At 43.9% G+C, this 18,264-nt stretch overlaps 5 protein-coding genes across 5 annotated transcripts, besides 1 other annotated feature; 3 read left to right on the top strand and 2 right to left on the bottom strand.

The window, feature by feature from the left end:
• Positions 1-1,048: 1,048 nt before the first annotated feature.
• Positions 1,049-3,432, top strand: UA08_09190 (hypothetical protein; the record flags this gene model as incomplete). Its single annotated transcript, XM_020264249.1, has 2 exons — positions 1,049-1,183; positions 1,216-3,432. 2 exons carry the CDS (start codon positions 1,049-1,051, stop codon positions 3,430-3,432), a joined length of 2,352 nt encoding a protein of 783 aa, XP_020115652.1.
• A 1,721-nt stretch (positions 3,433-5,153) lies between these two features.
• UA08_09189 (hypothetical protein) lies at positions 5,154-8,553 on the bottom strand (the record flags this gene model as incomplete). The annotated part of the gene is made up of 8 exons (XM_020264248.1): positions 5,154-6,265; positions 6,366-6,388; positions 6,418-6,560; positions 6,628-6,630; positions 6,701-6,709; positions 6,905-6,906; positions 6,944-6,952; positions 7,488-8,553. 8 exons carry the CDS (start codon positions 8,551-8,553, stop codon positions 5,154-5,156), a joined length of 2,367 nt encoding a protein of 788 aa, XP_020115653.1.
• A 1,989-nt stretch (positions 8,554-10,542) lies between these two features.
• UA08_09188 (hypothetical protein) lies at positions 10,543-12,520 on the top strand (the record flags this gene model as incomplete). Its single annotated transcript, XM_020264247.1, has 7 exons — positions 10,543-10,966; positions 11,058-11,210; positions 11,268-11,608; positions 11,657-11,769; positions 11,819-12,105; positions 12,162-12,263; positions 12,324-12,520. The coding sequence occupies 7 exons, from the start codon at positions 10,543-10,545 to the stop codon at positions 12,518-12,520; spliced, it is 1,617 nt and encodes a 538-aa protein (XP_020115609.1).
• Positions 12,521-12,863: 343 nt separating this feature from the next.
• UA08_09187 (hypothetical protein) lies at positions 12,864-14,790 on the bottom strand (the record flags this gene model as incomplete). The annotated part of the gene is made up of 7 exons (XM_020264238.1): positions 12,864-13,328; positions 13,394-13,728; positions 13,791-13,814; positions 13,877-14,337; positions 14,393-14,506; positions 14,561-14,631; positions 14,683-14,790. The coding sequence occupies 7 exons, from the start codon at positions 14,788-14,790 to the stop codon at positions 12,864-12,866; spliced, it is 1,578 nt and encodes a 525-aa protein (XP_020115608.1).
• Positions 14,791-16,162: 1,372 nt separating this feature from the next.
• On the top strand, positions 16,163-17,277 carry UA08_09186 (hypothetical protein; the record flags this gene model as incomplete). Its single annotated transcript, XM_020264227.1, has 2 exons — positions 16,163-16,599; positions 16,659-17,277. 2 exons carry the CDS (start codon positions 16,163-16,165, stop codon positions 17,275-17,277), a joined length of 1,056 nt encoding a protein of 351 aa, XP_020115614.1.
• Positions 17,278-17,647: 370 nt separating this feature from the next.
• Positions 17,648-17,779: a repeat region (Identified by RepeatMasker using a combination of RepBase library and repeat library created with RepeatScout).
• Positions 17,780-18,264: the final 485 nt, after the last annotated feature.

Raw genomic sequence — 18,264 nt, 5'->3', positions numbered from 1 at the left:
TAAAGATTATAATATTTATATAGACTATTCTAGGCTATTATTCTAGGTCCTTAACAATTTATACTAGCTAATAATGGCTTAAAAGTATTATTTAATAGGATAGAGGCTCTTAGTAAATAGATAAATAAAGTTAACTTAATCTTCTAAGAAGCATAAAAGATCTCTGAATTGATAATAAATAATAAGAAGTATATTTTATTATCTTCTAAATTACTTAGTAATAATAATAAGAATAATTAATCTAAATAAATATTAGATAATACTAATAATAATATTTTTGATATATTAGTTATTAATATATAAAAAAAGTATAAGATTATAGTACTAAAGAAATAATTTTAAAATATCTTTTATTACTTTTTAAAATATAATTTATATTTAGCTTACTAATAATCTTTATATTGAATATTCTTAAATACTTAATAGAATCTGAATTAAAGCTTTAAGTAAGATAAAATATAGTAATTCTAAGTACTCTATAATAATCCTAAGTAATCTAATTAATTAGATGATTAAGAGAGTGATTTCTAATTATGTAAATTGTAATTCTTGCTAAATAATTTATAAAGGAAATTAATGTTCTGATTAGTTAGATTATTCTGGATTATTATTACTAGTATGAGTGTATTACTATTTTATTAATAGTAATATTTTATAGCTAGAGATTTTTGACTGATTAATAAGTAATTTTGACTAATCATATATCTGTGTTTTCTGTGTGCATAAATGTAAGAAATGTAAAATGCTCATTTTGTCCTTAACGTACCTATAGGCTGCCGTAGTGAGGTCCATTACGCTACGCAGAATCAGGTAAAGCTCTTCGGAGATGTGACTTTCAAAATCTGCTACTCTGTTCGGCCTCTTGAGAACTTAAAGTCAATTTGCATTCACGATCAATCGTTCGATGGCTAATCCTAATTAGGCTTAGAGCGGACGCGGCAATGACGTCGGAGCTCAATATGCCGATTATCCCGAAGAACACCGCCGTTGATTCCATTGATCAAAACAACGCAATCAAACTTGCAAGGTGACTGGCTGGTCTGTGGAGATGGCCGAGCAACACGTCTCGCTGCAACTCCCTGACACGCCCGGTAGTAGACAACGGCCCTTACAAATGGCGGTGCGACGGAACCGCGGCCGAACAGCAAGAGCGTGTTTGCAGTGCCATACGAGGAAGCAGAAGGTTCGTAATGCTTATTGCAATTCCAATCTCAGCAGAGACCGGGAGCCTTAGCCTACTTTCTCACTTTGGAGAACTTCTCTGACGCCTGGCGACAGTGTAACGGATCTACACCGTGTCAGAACTGTGTTTCCCGAAACGTAACACATCTCTGCACGCCTCCCCCACCACGGGGGCCATCTCAACTCCCATCTACGAACATTGCAGATTCTGGGCGGTCGAAGCGGAGGAGGCAGCATTCCCTTCCGGATCCACAGGGGAGAACAACCCCCCTGTCCGCTCCATCGCGACCGCAACCAAATGCCACGGTTGCCGATGACCAGGCAGATGATGGAGAGAACCAACCGGTGGACGAAAGCCTGTTTGAAGAAAGAAGCGAGCCAGTGAGCAAGACGCAAGAGAAAAGTCTCCAAATTGGACAGCTGTGGAAGTCACGCGGCGCACCGACATTCTTCGGCAGTTCATACTTTGGACCGCAGGTAGCTGCTGCGCTGCTCGACTCTCAGGCGCCGTATGTTCAGCCGGGAGCCAATACGTCGCGACGAAGCATGAACGCCCGCCCTTTTCGTGATGAAGCGGGGCCTTTTTCTCAGTTATGGGATCTACTCGGTCTCCTGCCACGTCAAAAGTCCACGGTGGACAGACTGGTCGATCTTTTCCTAGGAAATGTGAGCTGGAACATGGATGCTGTCCATCCGTCGTCTTTCCGCAGGGAGTATGATCGCTTTTGGTCCCGAAAGGCGGGCTATGATGACGTGACGACGGTCGACATTCGTTGGCTAGCACTGCTGTTTATGGTTTTAGCCATCGGGGCATATCTAGACTGCCCACGCAGCGCGGCTCCCGAGACACAGAGGCAGTATGAAGAATCCTCGCTCAGTTTCTTCTGGGCTAGCAGAAAAGCCATTGTCATAGCTCCATCCTTCTACGGAGAGAGCTCGGATTTGGTTCGTGCCGGCATCTTGGTAACCCGTTACTGTCTATTCTCCCAACGTATTACCGAGAGCTGGCTTACAGTCGGCTTTGCGGCACGATTAGCTATAGCCCAAGGATTCCACATTGATGGCACAAACTGGCGGCTTCCTCGCCGCGTCATAGAAACTCGACGAAGGCTTTGGTCACATGTATATCTCCTAGATCGCATGACCGCCCTTGCCCTCGGACGACCATACTCAATTCTAGATGCACAGTCATTAACCTGCGTCCCAGAGAATGTCTTTCTTGACGACCTTGCGGATGAAGAAGCGATCACAGTGACCGCAAAACCTATCGAGACGAGCCCAACTCCTGCCGTCCTAGCCATTTTCTCTATTGGCCTCGCGAAGATCATTGGGCGAATCCAAGAGCAGACTTTTAGCATCCGTGCCGCGACATATCGCCAGGTAATGCAATTAGACGCGCAGTTGGTTGCTTGGAGATCTGCGCTCCCTGGATATTTGGCCTTCGAGAATCCAGACCTGTCGCTAGACTCAAACTGCTCTTACCTGCGTTGGCATCGACTCTATCTACAAACGGCCTTTCATTTCGCAAGAATTACCTTGCATCGACCGTATATCTGGCGATCATCGATAACTGATCAACACGCATTCAGTCGCGATGTATGCTTCACGTCCGCCTGCGCCGATCTCAAGACTCGTCTTGACCATGACGATAATTGTGGGCCTGCTGAGCACTATGCTTGGTGCCTCGGTACGCCACAGCTATTTAACAGTGCTATTGTCCTTGGTGTGCTTGCAATTCAGGAGCAATCTCGAGGCACACGCGACGTTGATGCCGTCGTCAATGATCTTCAGTCGTACTGCGATAAGCAGAAGCACGAGATGTGGATCAATGATTTTCGCTTGGCGGAGGTAAAAGTAGTCGAAATGTGCATTGAAAAGCTGAAGAGGTCGTCCAAAGCCAAACAACCCTCGACTTACGGCCGCATTGGAAATTTGGAAGCCGGGGGGAGCGGCTTGAGAACAACAAGGGGCGAGGCGCATAGGCGAAACAACAATCACGAAGAAAATCCCCAGCCAGCCACGGTTACATCTCCCCAGCAGACACAGATTTTCTCAACCGGCCCCGAAGCTTTGCAACCCCATCTACACCAGTCCCTGGCCCTAGGATGGGACGTGGATACCACTATGTGGCTACATAGCCCTCAGGTTTCAGGAGCCTTCACATTCCCAGGCCCGACTGATCTAGCAACTTGGCAGGACATGATTGAAATCATAGGAGGGAACGAACTCGGTATAAATGGCGTTTCATGAAATTGTGTAATCTCATTTCCTGATGATGTTGTTTGTACCAATACTAAGGCCCACGCAGGAATCAGGCTAGATAGTACGAAAGAATGCTTGCTGAACAGTATCTATAATTGTAAGGCTCTCGGGAAAATATAATTAGCATCAATATTGGCTGGTTGCATTGGGTATAAAGTGGCACTCTGCTGAGCAACTCAGGGTCTAAGGGCTTTACAATGACCTTTGATCCGCTTTTTACACTGGGTCTGGAATACTTAGCAAGCCCTTATTTTGATAAGTAGACTTGTAGCGGTATGCTCATTATTATTCGGTATCGTTATTTGCACTAGGCAGCATGTCAGTAGTAGATCGAGCGGATCACTGACAGCCTATTGGTGTATAAAATCCTTCATAGCTCATACATAGTTCACTTCAACTGTTTTAGTTCGCAAAAGGGAAAAAAACATAAGTGCCTTTATCCAAATCTATATTTAGAAGGCCAATGACCATGGATACTAGGGGATAATAGCGATTGCATCTACAGGTGTTAGTATGAAAATTTTACTGCTTGACCCACTGTGGCTACCATGAAAGATAGATAAGTAGATGCCATAATACGAATACGGCAATATTGCCTTTCTGGGATATGGCATGATAATAAGCCTGATACTTTTCACAATTTTCACGTAAATCTAGGGAGAAATAGAAGTGATGCCTGTAAAAAAGTTGTCAAGTGGGGATACGATGAGCATATAAGTCAAGCTCAGTCTGTCCTTGACTGAAATCTACAAACTGGCAAACTCCAAAAATATCCTTTGCAATCTTTTCCGACAATCGATTTCACCTTCTTTAAAACGGAACAGACGTCTTAACATAATGATTGAACGCACACAATCTACGACCTCGATCAGTTCATACCGCTACTTGGTTGAAATCTACAGCGCGATTACCCTCGCCGGGACCCTTCGTGCGCTTCAATTGATCTTTGCTATCGTTATTGCTGGGCTCTATGGTGTCGACCTAGCCTATTTCACCAAAGTCCACGCTCATGCTAATGCAGAATGGATTTATGCCGAATTTGTCGCCGCTGTCTCTTCAATTACCTGCATCCTATTCCTATTCTGCTTCATGACTTCCACACATGTCGCGTGGTCGTTTCTGGACGCAATTTTTTCGTGCTCTGGTTAGCGCAAGTAGGAGTCTTCGGCTCCATCTATATTCCTCGAGTGGAGGAACAATACAAGGATACTACATTGTCAGTTGGGCGCATGCGTGCTGCTGTCTGGATTAGCTTACTCAACATGGTATTGTGGCTGCTGACAGCTATACAGCGCATTGTATGGTGCGTGAAGGCTCGCAAGGCTTCTCGTGATGAGGGAAATTGTGTCAGGGATTATAAGGTTGTGTTGTCGGGAAAGCATACGGATTTTCAAAGTCATGATGATCAGGAGTATGGCTCCGTGGACATGGAACAAGAGCCAACAAAATATGACGATACGAAGATGTCCGAAAAGAATTTTGAGGGGAAGTATTAAAACTATAACGCTTAGACATGACTATAACTACGTTTCTGAGAGCGCTTTATTTCATCAATCTTCCCAGTCATCATCTGCAACTCTTCTAGCTAATTGTTATTAATGAATATTTATTTCGTTCATCTTCCTGTTGTCGGTAATCATTCCAGGTATTGGAATCTCCGCGCGCAAGATTTTACCCTAAGAACTATTCACGCATCAAGGACAGCTATCTCAATCAAAACTTTCCTCCACCTGACGCATGGGCCACTGAATCCATGTGTGAAATCGACTTTGGAGAGAAATGCCAACACCTTTCACGACATGCTTATCCCAGCCTTTCATAAACCACACAGATTGCATGTATTTTAGCAACACAGCCCAGTGTGCAAATACTATCAAAGAAATTGCTTCTTTTTGTTCGAGCTGATTAACGAACTCGTCGGGTAATCTGTACACCCATCCCATCAGAACTTGCGTCAAGCCCACCGGGGGGCACTGGGCCGACAGCTTTGCGTTAACTTCCACCACTGCAGACATTAGGTCATCTATGACCAAGGTGAACATTGTGAGCTGGTCGTCTGATTGTGCTTCTCGTTCGACCATATCTCGCACCTCTCGTACGTGTAATAGATGGCTGTCCATTCCATCGCGTAGCAATGGACTGATACTGTGTGCCGTAGGTTGAGAATTTGTAGCTAATACTCCAGTAAAGACTTCATTGCGGTGAGACTCTACAATTAGCCGGACTCCATTCAGCAGTACTCGCCATTCAGCGGGGCCATGGTCACTGAAAACAAGATATTCACCGATTTTCGGTCCCCTTCCGAAGTAAACAAGGCAGATTAACACAGCTGAAACATATACTTGCTGGCAAGTCCGACTACTGGGATCTGTCAACACGGCTGTGACCGATCGGAGACCAAAAGTAAAATGGTCATCCGCTGTTTGCACATAAGCATCTCGCCGGATGGGGACCTCATGGCTCAAATGAAGCGAGGAGAGAGCAAGAATAAGATGCCGAATAGAGTGGAAGCTCAGACTCCATTGCACGACATGGATCTTCCATAGGTCACGACCAGCTGCGTCCTCGCTAATGGTGTTGCAGGTCGAAACGATGAAATTGTGGAAAAGCTGTAGGTCATCCAAGGAGATATGGGTTTGGCTGTGAGTTTGGCTATGAGCGAAAGAGAAGTCAAAATCGCATTGCACGCCCACAGATTGTGTTGCTACGCCTTGACGATCCTCGAAATGGGGTGCTTCTTGTCCTTCCTTCTCTTTAGATTTGTCATTCGAAACTCGGTACGATCGAAAGCGATAGCGTGTTTCAGGAGGCTGTACGGACACTGATCTTGAAGTATTATCACGCGAAAATGTGCAATCAATATTACGATTTATACAATTGGAACATATCGGTTTTCTCTCATCGCACTGTAGGGCACGCACCGTCAGAAGCATTTCTTCCTATTCTTTATCCATTCTATTGAAATAGACTTACTTTAACTCGCCTTTTCTTGCAATTTCCACATCCTGTGCGCGATTTGCGATGTGATCGTCGTTGTTTAGTCGATTTATTTTCGGGGGATGGATGCTCCTCCATCTGGTCGAATAAATGTTGTTTGACTGAGGAAGGAAATTTCTCTGTATTCGTATTTAGGTCAATCATCATTGGTTACTAATACTCTGCAAGACCCACTAATGCACTTACTAGCTAATGGTACGCGGTCATTACGGAAAAATTAATAGCTTCATTTTGAAATGCTATAATATTCATAGCTTACACAGCCATACTGAGTGAGTGGTGGAGTATTTAAATATAAATATTTACTATTGAATGAGAAAAGGGGCATTAGTCTAGCGAATCTAGATACATCGCAAGGAAATATCTAAATTGAATAGAACGAAGCCTTCGAGTTCTCAAAGAGGCAAAGCTCCATATATATTCCCTGAGCATCTACAGTCAAGCATCCAATTCACGGGCCTACAGCTGAACGGGTGTAGACAAAGTTATTCTATATACTTACTGCATATGCCTTGCATATACTAGTTATAGGATACCCAGGGTATATTACTCATGCATATGTTCGAAAGAGCCTCATACCCGTCTAACCTGAGCCTCCTAGAATATCCCTCTTAAGCCCTAAGTCTATCTCTAATGCTAGCTTTGCTAGCTCTAACCAGCCCTAACCAATATTCTTCAGTACTTTCAAGGCATACTCATTCCACCTAGTCAATCCGCCGTTGAACCAGGAAAGATTTTTCTTGCTCCTAAAATGATGCTTTGCAGTGCACGGAGCAAAGCATCCTCTGTATATACACCAGCGAACATAACGAGGAATATACCAATGTGCCCCAAATCTAACCAACATCGAACACCTTTGACAACACCTTAATCGGCATCCAACATTCCGAAACTTTCAGCAGATTCTGCCTGCTATTTAGTAATATCGGCCTCCTTCACAGAGGAAAGCACAGGAAAGATCTTCTCAGCACGAGCTGGCAAGGCTTTAATGTAAGCCCGCCACTCCTTTCTACAGTCATCACAAAGCCTGACCCCCCCAAACTGACCAGGAGACTCTGCACCGTACGAGGTGCGGTAGAAACAGTTGTTGCAGTGTTGACTATCATCCCTCTCCAGGATCTCGGCAAGTCCATCGATCAAGAATTGATTCTGGGACATGGATTTTGCATAGAATTTGTCCTGTACTTCCTTGCGCTCTGGTCTATCTATATCAAGATCTACTCGGTTCCAAAGCTTGTAATTCTGACGGGTCTGGATTATCACATCTTCGGTCTCGGGGGTCCCCAACGTGAGGCCATCATCGACGAAACGATATCGTCGTGTTGTCATGTGTATCGGGCCACCAAAGAATCGAATGAAGTTGAGAACACATAGAAATTGGGGAGCGTGCGCCCATGCAACTTCGAGGCGCCACAAAAGCGTACGGCACTCATGAAAGCTCTCTCTGCGCAAATCGGAGTCGACATAGGCGAAGGTACTGTGGGTTTCTCCCTCCGCACGATGCTTGTAAAAGGCCACAGCGTCATAGAGGGTGTCGGCTATCTCGCTGAGGATCTGAAATTCGTCTTCACGAAACCAAAAGTCATCGATATCATTGCACACTAGTGCACCAGCCAAAGTGAAGCGTGCAAGTGCGTCACAGTCTCGTAGTCTAAACCAGTTCTTTGGTGATGATGCCAGGGCATTCACGTATCGTCTGAAAAAGTCCGAAGTGCGTTTATGGCTGGCCTTCTCCGAGGTGAAAAGGAGAAAGGTCCGAAATTCGCGTTCCATCTCTGCATGGCCGACAGTTGCCCCAAAGAGGTCATACAGAAGTTCTCGGACGTCGTATCCAAGTATCTCATCGCTGGTAGGATCGATAAGGTCGCCACGAAACTCGGTGACAACCGCAATCACGAGTACACGGACAAAGGATACATATCGACCCCAATTGGTGAAATGGGGAATCACACATCTAGCATACTCCCATGCAGCATTGATAGTCTCATGGATGAACCTGTCTGAAAGGTCTACACCTTTCAAGTCGCTGTCAAAATCGTCTGGATAAAACCAAGCATCTTGAATAGACAAATGCTCCGGATCTTTATTGACCTCACTAAGTTGAGATACCATGATTGCCGTACGCTGAAGGTTTTTGTCTTGTGCACGAATTATTGGGTGGTGAGTAAAATATTACCAAGGCGTCGTGCGAATATATTGACTAGATATAAGGCAAGTTCTTCCAACGCTACTCCACTGTCCAGCTGAATTTTAAAACTCAGAATAATTTATTGTAGGCAGGATCTACTCTATAGCAATGAAGCTTCCTGAAAGTTACATCAATGCCGACTTTTAAGTATGCGTCGTCGTGATGGTTGATGAAATTTCACTACTGAACAAACCCTCAGAGATACCTTTCGTTGGTGGCGCGGCTTAGCGATGATCCGGTTCTCAATAGTCTGTCTGAAGCTTTGAGCTAATCCATGGTATCAATCTCCATTAGACTAGCAGTATCACTCACGAGTCATGGCCACCCTGGACACCAAAAAGCTTTTTTAATTAGTAAAGATAGTCTCTATGCAACTCTATAGCCAAGTGGTTAGCGGCATCAATCATCACTACGGAATTGTCAGCAAGAAAACTCTTCAATGAAGGCTCCCGTTGTCAAATTCTGGATGAATCATATAAAGATCCATTCAATCTGCTCTGCCTGTCCTCTATAATGATATAATCTCCGTGGTGCCTACATAGTGATTTTGGTCTGGAAAGATACTCCGAGGATCGACGCCCCACACGCGACGGTGGATGGTAAGATAAGCCCTAAAGACTACTATCTAGGTAGTCTTTAATAAAGTTAGCTGCGATTATGTAGTGTTCTCCACTAGTGGTAAAAGGCTCTCTTGCCAGTCAGTTGCAACGTAACCGTAGATACTGATCTAATAGTTCCGCTTGAATTTAGTATTCTAGCATAGTTTACTATGGCGAGGACCTAGCATTTTGGATTCAAGTTTCACTTGCGATTCCGTGCTCCGTACATTCGATTGTTGGGAGGAATTTAGAAATGGAACTTCCTAAACAAAAATATAGAGCTAGTGATGTAGAACTTTTCTAGGAAAGGCAAACAGTATTCTCATGGACGGGATAACCCCGAAAACACAAACAACAAATGATAGAACCTTTTAAGTTCTACAGGGAAGAATGAATCACTTTAGCAGAGCCTTGAAGATCTTCGTTGTTCAGACGTATGACTAACATACCAAAAAAAAGGTGCACACTAGATGATTAGTAGGGTAGTATTTGATCAGTCTCAAGGCAATTATGATATGACGCGTTTTTCCAATACAAGATTTGTCGCCTTGCCTCCCTGAGGCCTTGGATATTTTCGCGCTGCTATGCTGAGAGATTCAAGGGCAATGAATATCCTGTAGTCAAGCGAGTTCATGTGTAGTACGTAATACGGAGTATGAGACACGCATTAGACTCGTGGACATAGTGGCTATCTATCGATGCGCAATGCGAGATCAGTTGTACAAGTTTTCCTTTCTGTATCTCACCCTTAACTATAGCAGGTGAACAGACTGTATTTTATAGAACGGTTGTAGCAGAATTATAGTAGTTCAGTGATAATACTGCCAATATACTCTGTTCACAGGTTGCCATGCCGTAAACATGCCATTCACTGTTAAATGGGAGGATACAAAGAATTCTCACGTCCTCTACCCAATCTGATTTGTGTTGTCGGATCATTGCCCTACGTAGGAAATGTAGTGTACTAGAAAGTTTTCAAGTTTTCAATATACATAGGGCGATTCCGTGCTAAGATATAGCACGGATTAGTGCTTACTTGTGAACTGTGATTCTCATTTCACCGGAAAAGACTAATTCAATCCTGAATTTCGAGACTCAAGCTATAGATGGGTCTATTAGTCTTGAAAAACTTTGTTTCAGCTTATCATCAGTCAACTTGACTTTTTACGCGTGCATATCTAGACCACACTCCGTGCTTGTGCATAATTCCCTTGTGTGTGAAGAGCAAAGTATATAATGATGGGGTTAGGCTCTCGACAGTCGTAAAAAGCATTATTATTAGATTACATTTGATTCATCTCCCCTGCTGTCAATATGGCTGTGCTGCAGACTTTATTGTCGAGTACTGTGACTAACCTGATTCTTTCTGGAGCAGCAGCTGGTGTGATAATTCACCAGATCCTTAGACGAGTGTTTATCGACCTGTACCCCCTCACAACGGTTACTATTGTCATCGGTACACACTGGGTGCTTTTGAGTGCTATTCACCGCTATGGCGAGTACAATCTATGGGAGGCTAATCAACGTGCCTTCAGTCTCGTATGCTCCACATTAGCCTCCCTTGCTACCAATATACTCGTTTACCGCGCCTTTTTCCACCGGCTTAGAAACTTTCCTGGTCCTTTCGGTGCCAGGCTATCGAAATTCTGGGCCGTATGGCAGACAATCAAGTCAAAAGCCCGGTATTACCAAGTGACTCAGAGACTACACCAAGAGTATGGGGACTACGTTAGAACAGGTATATCGAAGTCCATGACAATTGTTCAAGGGCCAAAAAAGAAAAACAAAAGCTAATTTTAGTGCTAAAGGCCCTCGAGAAATTACTATAGCTGACCCCGCTGCAATTCAACTCGTTCACGGACTGAAAGCTACTGTTAAGAAGGGTCCTTTCTATGCCCAACTAACAGACTCGGTTCACACGACGGACGACCCAATCTTTCACAAGGAGAGGCGTAAGATTTGGGACTTTGCCATGAAAGAATGTGAGAGTCACTATCCAGACGCACAAGTGCGGGCGGGACTAACATCTTAAATGATAGCACTGGTCGACTACGGCCCTATTGTCGAAGAATTTACCACTGTTTTACACGCACAAATAGACAAATCTCTGGGACAGCCCGTGTCAGCAAATGCACTAACTAAACACTACAGCTACGATGTCATCAGTACGTTGGGATTCGGAAATTCTACTCGATTTCTCGAAGGGGAGTCGACTGAGGTTGCGAAGAGAGTATTTGGTGCCATTGAGCGTGGCGTTGTAGCTATCGGGCTTCTGCTTCATGTTCCTTATTTATTAACCGTTATGGAGACTTTCACGTACCACGGTCCTATGGGAGGTTTCAATCTATGGGCAGCAGAAGAGGTTCAAAGGAGAAAAAAGGTACCTTGGTTCAATGTCTTGTCTTTGAATTTGCGCTAACTCGACCAGGTTGGCAACCCGAGACCGGATCTCCTTGGACATCTTCTGAAGAATACAAAAGAGGATGCAATTGGAAGAGAACTCCTAGATAATGAAGCTCGAATGATCATTGGAGCTGGAAGGTGAATCTTGTTCTCACAGTTTCTCCCACTGCTTGCTGACAAACTCTAGTGATCCCGCCGCATCGTCACTTGCAGTTTTGCTTATTCTCCTTGCAGAAAATCCTGAATATCAAGTGAAGCTTCGAGAAGAAATTGACCAAGCATTTGAGAATAACACATACGCCTGTGGGAAGCACCTACCTTTACTAGATGGCATTATCAATGAGTCCTTGCGTTTGTATCCGTCGGTGATATTCCAAAACCAACGCTTAACTCCTCCTGAGGGGTTGACTATTGGAAGTGTTTACATTCCAGGTGACACGATTATATGCCTTGGCCCATATCAACAGGGACGCGGTAATGCCACTAGAATATTTCCCCCTCATTTCTCTTCTAACCTAAGGCATTGGCAGATAAACGTAACTTCGTTGACCCGGATGAGTTTATTCCCGAGCGCTGGACAACGCAGCCTGAGTTAATTCTGAACCGTACTGGTTTTTTCCCCTTTTCATTAGGTTTGTTCGCTAAGTAAACCTCCAAATATCAATCTATAAGCACTTACTAATACTATATAGGCCACTATAACTGTGTAGGAAAGACTGTGGCAATGATGGAATTGCGTTCTGTGGTAGCGAGAACTGTCAAAGATTACGATATAAGCTTTCCTGCGGGGGTGAAATTTGACGGCAAGGAGTTCTTCTCTCGTATCATAGATCATTTTTCAACTGGTGTCCCACGGCAAGATGTGGTTTTCACCAAGAGACACGCTTGAGTGTATCAGGTATATTATGACGACCAATCCTGGTAGGGGATGAAGACGTGACACATAAGGAATAAAGCAGAATGGATGGACAAGAGAAGTTCAAGGTATGAAGCTGCACACGACACATGCGAGTATACATTTAAATAGATTAACGTCTAGCCTTCTTCCACGCACGAATATGCATTCAAAAGCCGTAATATGGTAGATTAATGTAGAAAATATTGAGAGACAGGGCTTGGATTATTAAGTCACTTTTTTGTTCTTTACCAGCCAAAGTTAACCCGACGAATGTCAAGATGAGTATATTACGTACAATAGCCCGTGACACTTATGTAGCCACAGATATCTAATCTCAAGAGGACACAGTATACTGTTCTTCCATGCCTACCACATCGGCCTCAATAATAGGTCCATTATAGATCTTCCTTCCACGGACTAGATACCAACAGAGGCCAAGGAAGAACTCGCCAGAAAATACGACAATCGACCAGTTCATGTTAACTGCAGTGACGGGCAGTCCCTGGGGAAAGAACGAGAAGAATATTGCGATAGTAAGGAAGGAAATTGATGCAATATTGATAGGGATCCCCCATCGGCCAAGAGTCCAGGGACCGTACTTGACATGCTCTCCCTTTATCTTCTTCAAGAGCATTAGCACGATAGCAATCTCGTATGAGGCGAAAAGACCAGCGGTAGTCAACGAGATCATGGCGTTGAATGCAGCACTGGAGGGGATGTTGATGATACAGATAATGCCTGTGATAACGGCGCAGAGAATAACGGCGCGGAGAGGGAGGGAGGAACCGGTGATTTCCAGCTGGAGATAGAGGTTTCTAGTTAGTGGCTGTTATTATTTGAATGCGGAGATGGGATAATTCATACACGAGAAACGTGAGAGAGGAAGTCCGAGAACGGAACACCTTTGTCTCGCGCAAATGCCCAGGTGAGCCGGGAAGATGAAGCCAGGAAACCGAAGGATGCACAGATAACGAGCGCCGCTGGGATGGCAGCCATCACGGAGGCTCCTACGTGTGATTTCGTGGCGGCGTAAAAGACTTCGATATAACTGTACCCAGTATCGGTGTTGAGGGCTTGGTCGACATCGCCGATGCAAAATAGGAAGGCGACAACAATGGCAAATCCAAGGGAACCGTTTAGCAAGATTGTGCCGATCATACACCAGGGTACAGCGATGGAGGCGTTGACGACTTCCTCGGCTATAAGAGTGGCGTAGCGTTAGTGTGAAATAGAACTCTGAAGCGACAGCATTCGTTCTTACCCATGTGGCAGGGGCCGTCGTATCCTGATAGGCATCGTTAGGTAAAATTGTATGGGTCATTGGGAGTCGTGAGAGAGATATCATACCGATAAATGGCAGATTGGTTCCCATCAGACCAATCAACCACGTCAATCCGGAGCTAGACCACCCGGAATCATTCGAAAATGTAGCAAAAACATAAGAAGCATTCTTGTGAGGTGCCATGTAGGTAAGAGGAATCAGAACGGCAAAGAACCCCATGATGTGAAGGATCAAAATAAGACCTTCTATCTTGGGAAGAATCTTCGCCCCGACGGAATTGACGAGCACACATAAAAGTAGCCAGGCAAAACACAGCAACGTTCCCTCCCACCTCTGATAGTCGTAGTTGGGATAATTCAGAACAAGAAGACCCTGGGTAACAGTTGCACCGAAGTAAACACCGACGGCAGTGTTAGCCCACCATCCGATCAGGTCCAGCCAGCCAGTCACCCAACTCAGGAATACAGCCTGACTCTTGGGGGCTAGCATCGCTACCCAGTGATATTGACCGGAGGAGGTGGGAGTCCTGGACTGTGTTAGTATGAAGCAGACTATGTGCTCAAGGATATGGGTCATGGTACATCGAGGCCATCTCGGCCAGGGAAGCTGCTGTCACTAAAGCACCCAGCCAACAAAAGATAAATCCATAGACGAGAGTTGCGGGACCTCCATCAGCCATTGCAATTTCATTACAACTAGCATAATTAATGAGTGTGCTGAATACACGAGGTGGGCATACTCAGGCTTACAAGAGCACCGCCTCCCACGTACACATCATCGTTGTGGTGAACCCCAACATCGACAAGAAGCCGAAGTTTCGCTATCCTGGTTAACTTCCAATCATATTCAAGACTTGTCGGAAGCAACTCACCTCAAGGTACTGCTTCTTGCCAGCCCTGGCCAAATCCTCATCATCGCGGTCCTTGTAGCGCTGGGAGCTCAGCTCCCGAACTGCTAGACTGCCATTTTTGAAGGCCATCTTTCCCTTGCAGAGATGGATATTACAGCCAAATCTATAGCACCATGAGAGTGAAGAGAGAATCAATAGAGTAGAGAGGGGTTGAAGAGCCAAAGGAAAAGAAAAGAAAGAGAGGTAACGCTTATTAGACACGCTACAGATGGGTCCAATATTCTGTTTGATGATTTGAGGCGGTCTCTGATCCTCATGGCAACATATGGTGCGATTGCGAAGATAAACCAGGATTATGCATGGAGAGGGGTCCCAGAACCGAGTCTAGCTGCAATACAATCTAAATTTATTAATTCACTGAAAAGCAAACTAATTAACCACTATCTAAGAGTCTCGAAAAGTACGTTGCAACAGAAGGAGACATGGGTAGAAAGGCGGTTCATTGCGCTAGGCCATGCATATAGAGCTAATAACCCGCCACGAGAAGACTTTGCTCTTCATTAATGTATTAATCGACAGGGATGCCTTAGGATTGCTGTATTGCGTCTCCCTATTAGACTTGTCATCAGAAGAAGGGAAAGTTCTGTAAACTGGTTCGGATTTATATCAAATGTTTTTCATGTGTACATATAAATCTCTGAAGTTCTTATAGGATAACGAGCAAGCACATAATGTATTGATGCTTTTGGTGTTGAGTGAGATGCTACCTATAATATGCTCCTTATATAGGTGTTAGTTTGACGGCTCGAGTTTTCCTAGACCCCGGATGGCCTACTCTGTACTTAAGTCTTAAGATTAGACCGAAAATCTAATATTAAACTAATGTAGAGTCTTAGACAGTACGGTGGGCCTTTACAAGGATTTCCATCTATCAGACGGCCAAACTCACTTCCACATGCCCAATACGGACCTGGCCTCCGTATCAAGGCGCACCCTAAGTACTGCATACCTTGTACAAAGCGATACTATGGTCACCAGCCGTCCCGGAGCAGCCGGAGCAGGTCCGAATTACGTTACAGCCCCGATAGGTATTTATGCCATCTCCAAAAAATGGTATCTGGTTTATTGTCAGCCAATTGGGCAAGCAGCCCGAGTCAGTAGCTTGATACAGTTGATAGCAGGTATGAAAGACCAACTGGGGACGAGAATCGAGGGAAGAGCGGAGACAGGGATAGTCCCTTCGATAATTCATGCATTCCCCTATACGTCTTTGAGAGTACCTTATCGGCTGTCGGTAACATTGCGAAATCTGCAGTCGGACTTCCAGAGCTTTTCTAACCCCTTCCGAGTCCTTTGCCTTTGTCGCAGTTATTTCTATCTATCTTCCGTGCTCGTCAACATCTTTGTGTTGAATAATCTCCTTCCTTCACGAAACTGTTTCACCCACGTTTGTTCCATCCTTTGAGCCTGCGCAGGTGCTTGATTCCAGCAACCTTAAAAGATGGGCTATACAGTTGATTGGTCTCAGCGTCCCACATACTCCCCGGAGCAGTTGGACAGATACTTCGACCGAATAAAACTTCCTGAGAAGTATCGGCAATCCCCAATCCTTCAGAACAGTGCAAACAGTGACAATGAGGCCGCCCTATCCTTCTTGAAGGTACTCGAGCGGTATCAGGTGGCAGCGGTGCCATTTGAAAATCTCAACTTGCATTACTCGGTACAACGCTCTGTTTCTATAGATCCGCAAAAGCTTATCGAGAAGATTGTTGACAGCGATTCCGAGCGAGGAGGGTACTGCATGGAGAACAGTACGCTTTTCGGAACCGTCTTGCGAAGCCTAGGATACCAGGTCACCTCTGTCGGAGGAAGAGTTAATGAAGCTGCACAACCAATGTCGGCCTCGAAAAACTGGAGGGGTCCTAAATATGATGGATGGTACGATTGACCACTACTCAGTCCCTTGCACGAAAGCTTTGAAGGACTTAGTCTTCTAGCTCTTCCATGGGATCTATGCCAATTGTCCCCTGGAGGATCATCACTAATGAGTCTCCTCGCAGGAACCACATGGTCAACCTAGTTACCATTGGAGAACAAAAGTATCTGATAGACGTCGGCTTTGGTTCAAATGGACCGCATCAGCCTATACCATTAACTCGGGACGTCGAGTTCCACAATGTGGGTGACCAGTCTGGGCGCCTGCGCTATGGACCAATCCCCCAACATACCAACAAGAACCAGGAACAACACCTTTGGCAATACGAAATTCGAAATGGGAGTGCAGACTGGATCCAAGCTTATTGCTTCACGGAAACCGAATTTCTTCCAGAAGACTTCACCATGATGAATTACTATATGAGTACTAGCCGAGACAGCTGGTTTACTTTTCATGTGGTGTGTGTTCGCATGCTCCTAGATGAGGGTGGTGAAAACGTTGTGGGGGACCTAACGTTGTTCAATAACTCGTTAAAACGCCGGATAGGTGCTACTTCTGAGGTGATACAGATTTTCAACTCTGATGAGGAGCGTGTATCTGCATTGCACAACACATTCAATATCCATATTGGTCCTGCCGATAGAGATACTATCCGCCACACTATTTCGGAAATTCTGTAGGGTTCCTGGCCTATCTTGTGCATCCATGTTACCAAAATGATATTCAAATGCGTCAAATCAAGATTGAATTTTCTTGGCTTGAGCTTGTTGTCCTATCCATGCTTCGCTTGACTGTACTATAGACACGGGTATGTCGTTTACGAGAATGGGCGGCACATCACTACATACTACGGTTGACCCCGGTGATTTGCCTAGTATGGTGGGCCTTGCAGGGGTGTAGGCAGTCAACAAAGTTATACTTACCGCCTGCCTATATTAGTTATTACTACACCTTAAGAATCCGCGCTCTGGGACGCGCTCTAATTAATTAATCAACAATATACTTATTACCCCAGAGCCTACTATAGCTCTAGAACTAAAATTATATTTAAAATAACTTACTAGGGATAATCAGATCTATATATTAACTCTCTAAGATACTAATTTTACCTATCTACAGATTACTTCACAGCTTTATATTATATATAACTAAGTTCAATATATATGCTAAACTCAATATACTATACTAAAAAAAGCTTATAACATTAATCTTAAGCTATCTAAAGCTAAAGTTAATTTAATTATTAAATAAATAAGCTTCTCTAAATATATATACTATATATCTTATTATAAGATAGTATATAAGCTTGAACTTCTAGTTGGAGCTATAGTATTAGCTTAAGTGCTTAAAAAACGAGGATATATATATTATAAAGCTTTATGGAAGTCTCCTTTATTAAATAAACATAAATATATACATTTAGTATAGGCTTTTAAGTATATTAATTAGTTAATTAAACAATAAAATTAAATCCTTTAGACTAATAAGATATAGATTATATTAGGCTTCTATATAAGAATCTAGATTATTAAAAAAGCTAATAAAGAGCTAGATTCTATATATCTATATAAAAATCCAGCCTAGAAATATAGATAGATATTTTAAACTTCATTTTATGGTAATATTAAAGACCTATATCTATTTTAGAAGAAGAAATGAGGCTTTAT

This window comes from Talaromyces atroroseus (assembly GCF_001907595.1).
Source record: "Talaromyces atroroseus strain IBT 11181 chromosome Unknown scaffold_19, whole genome shotgun sequence".
In the NCBI taxonomy this organism is placed as follows: domain Eukaryota; kingdom Fungi; phylum Ascomycota; class Eurotiomycetes; order Eurotiales; family Trichocomaceae; genus Talaromyces; species Talaromyces atroroseus.
This window is presented reverse-complemented; position numbering and strand designations above follow the sequence as displayed.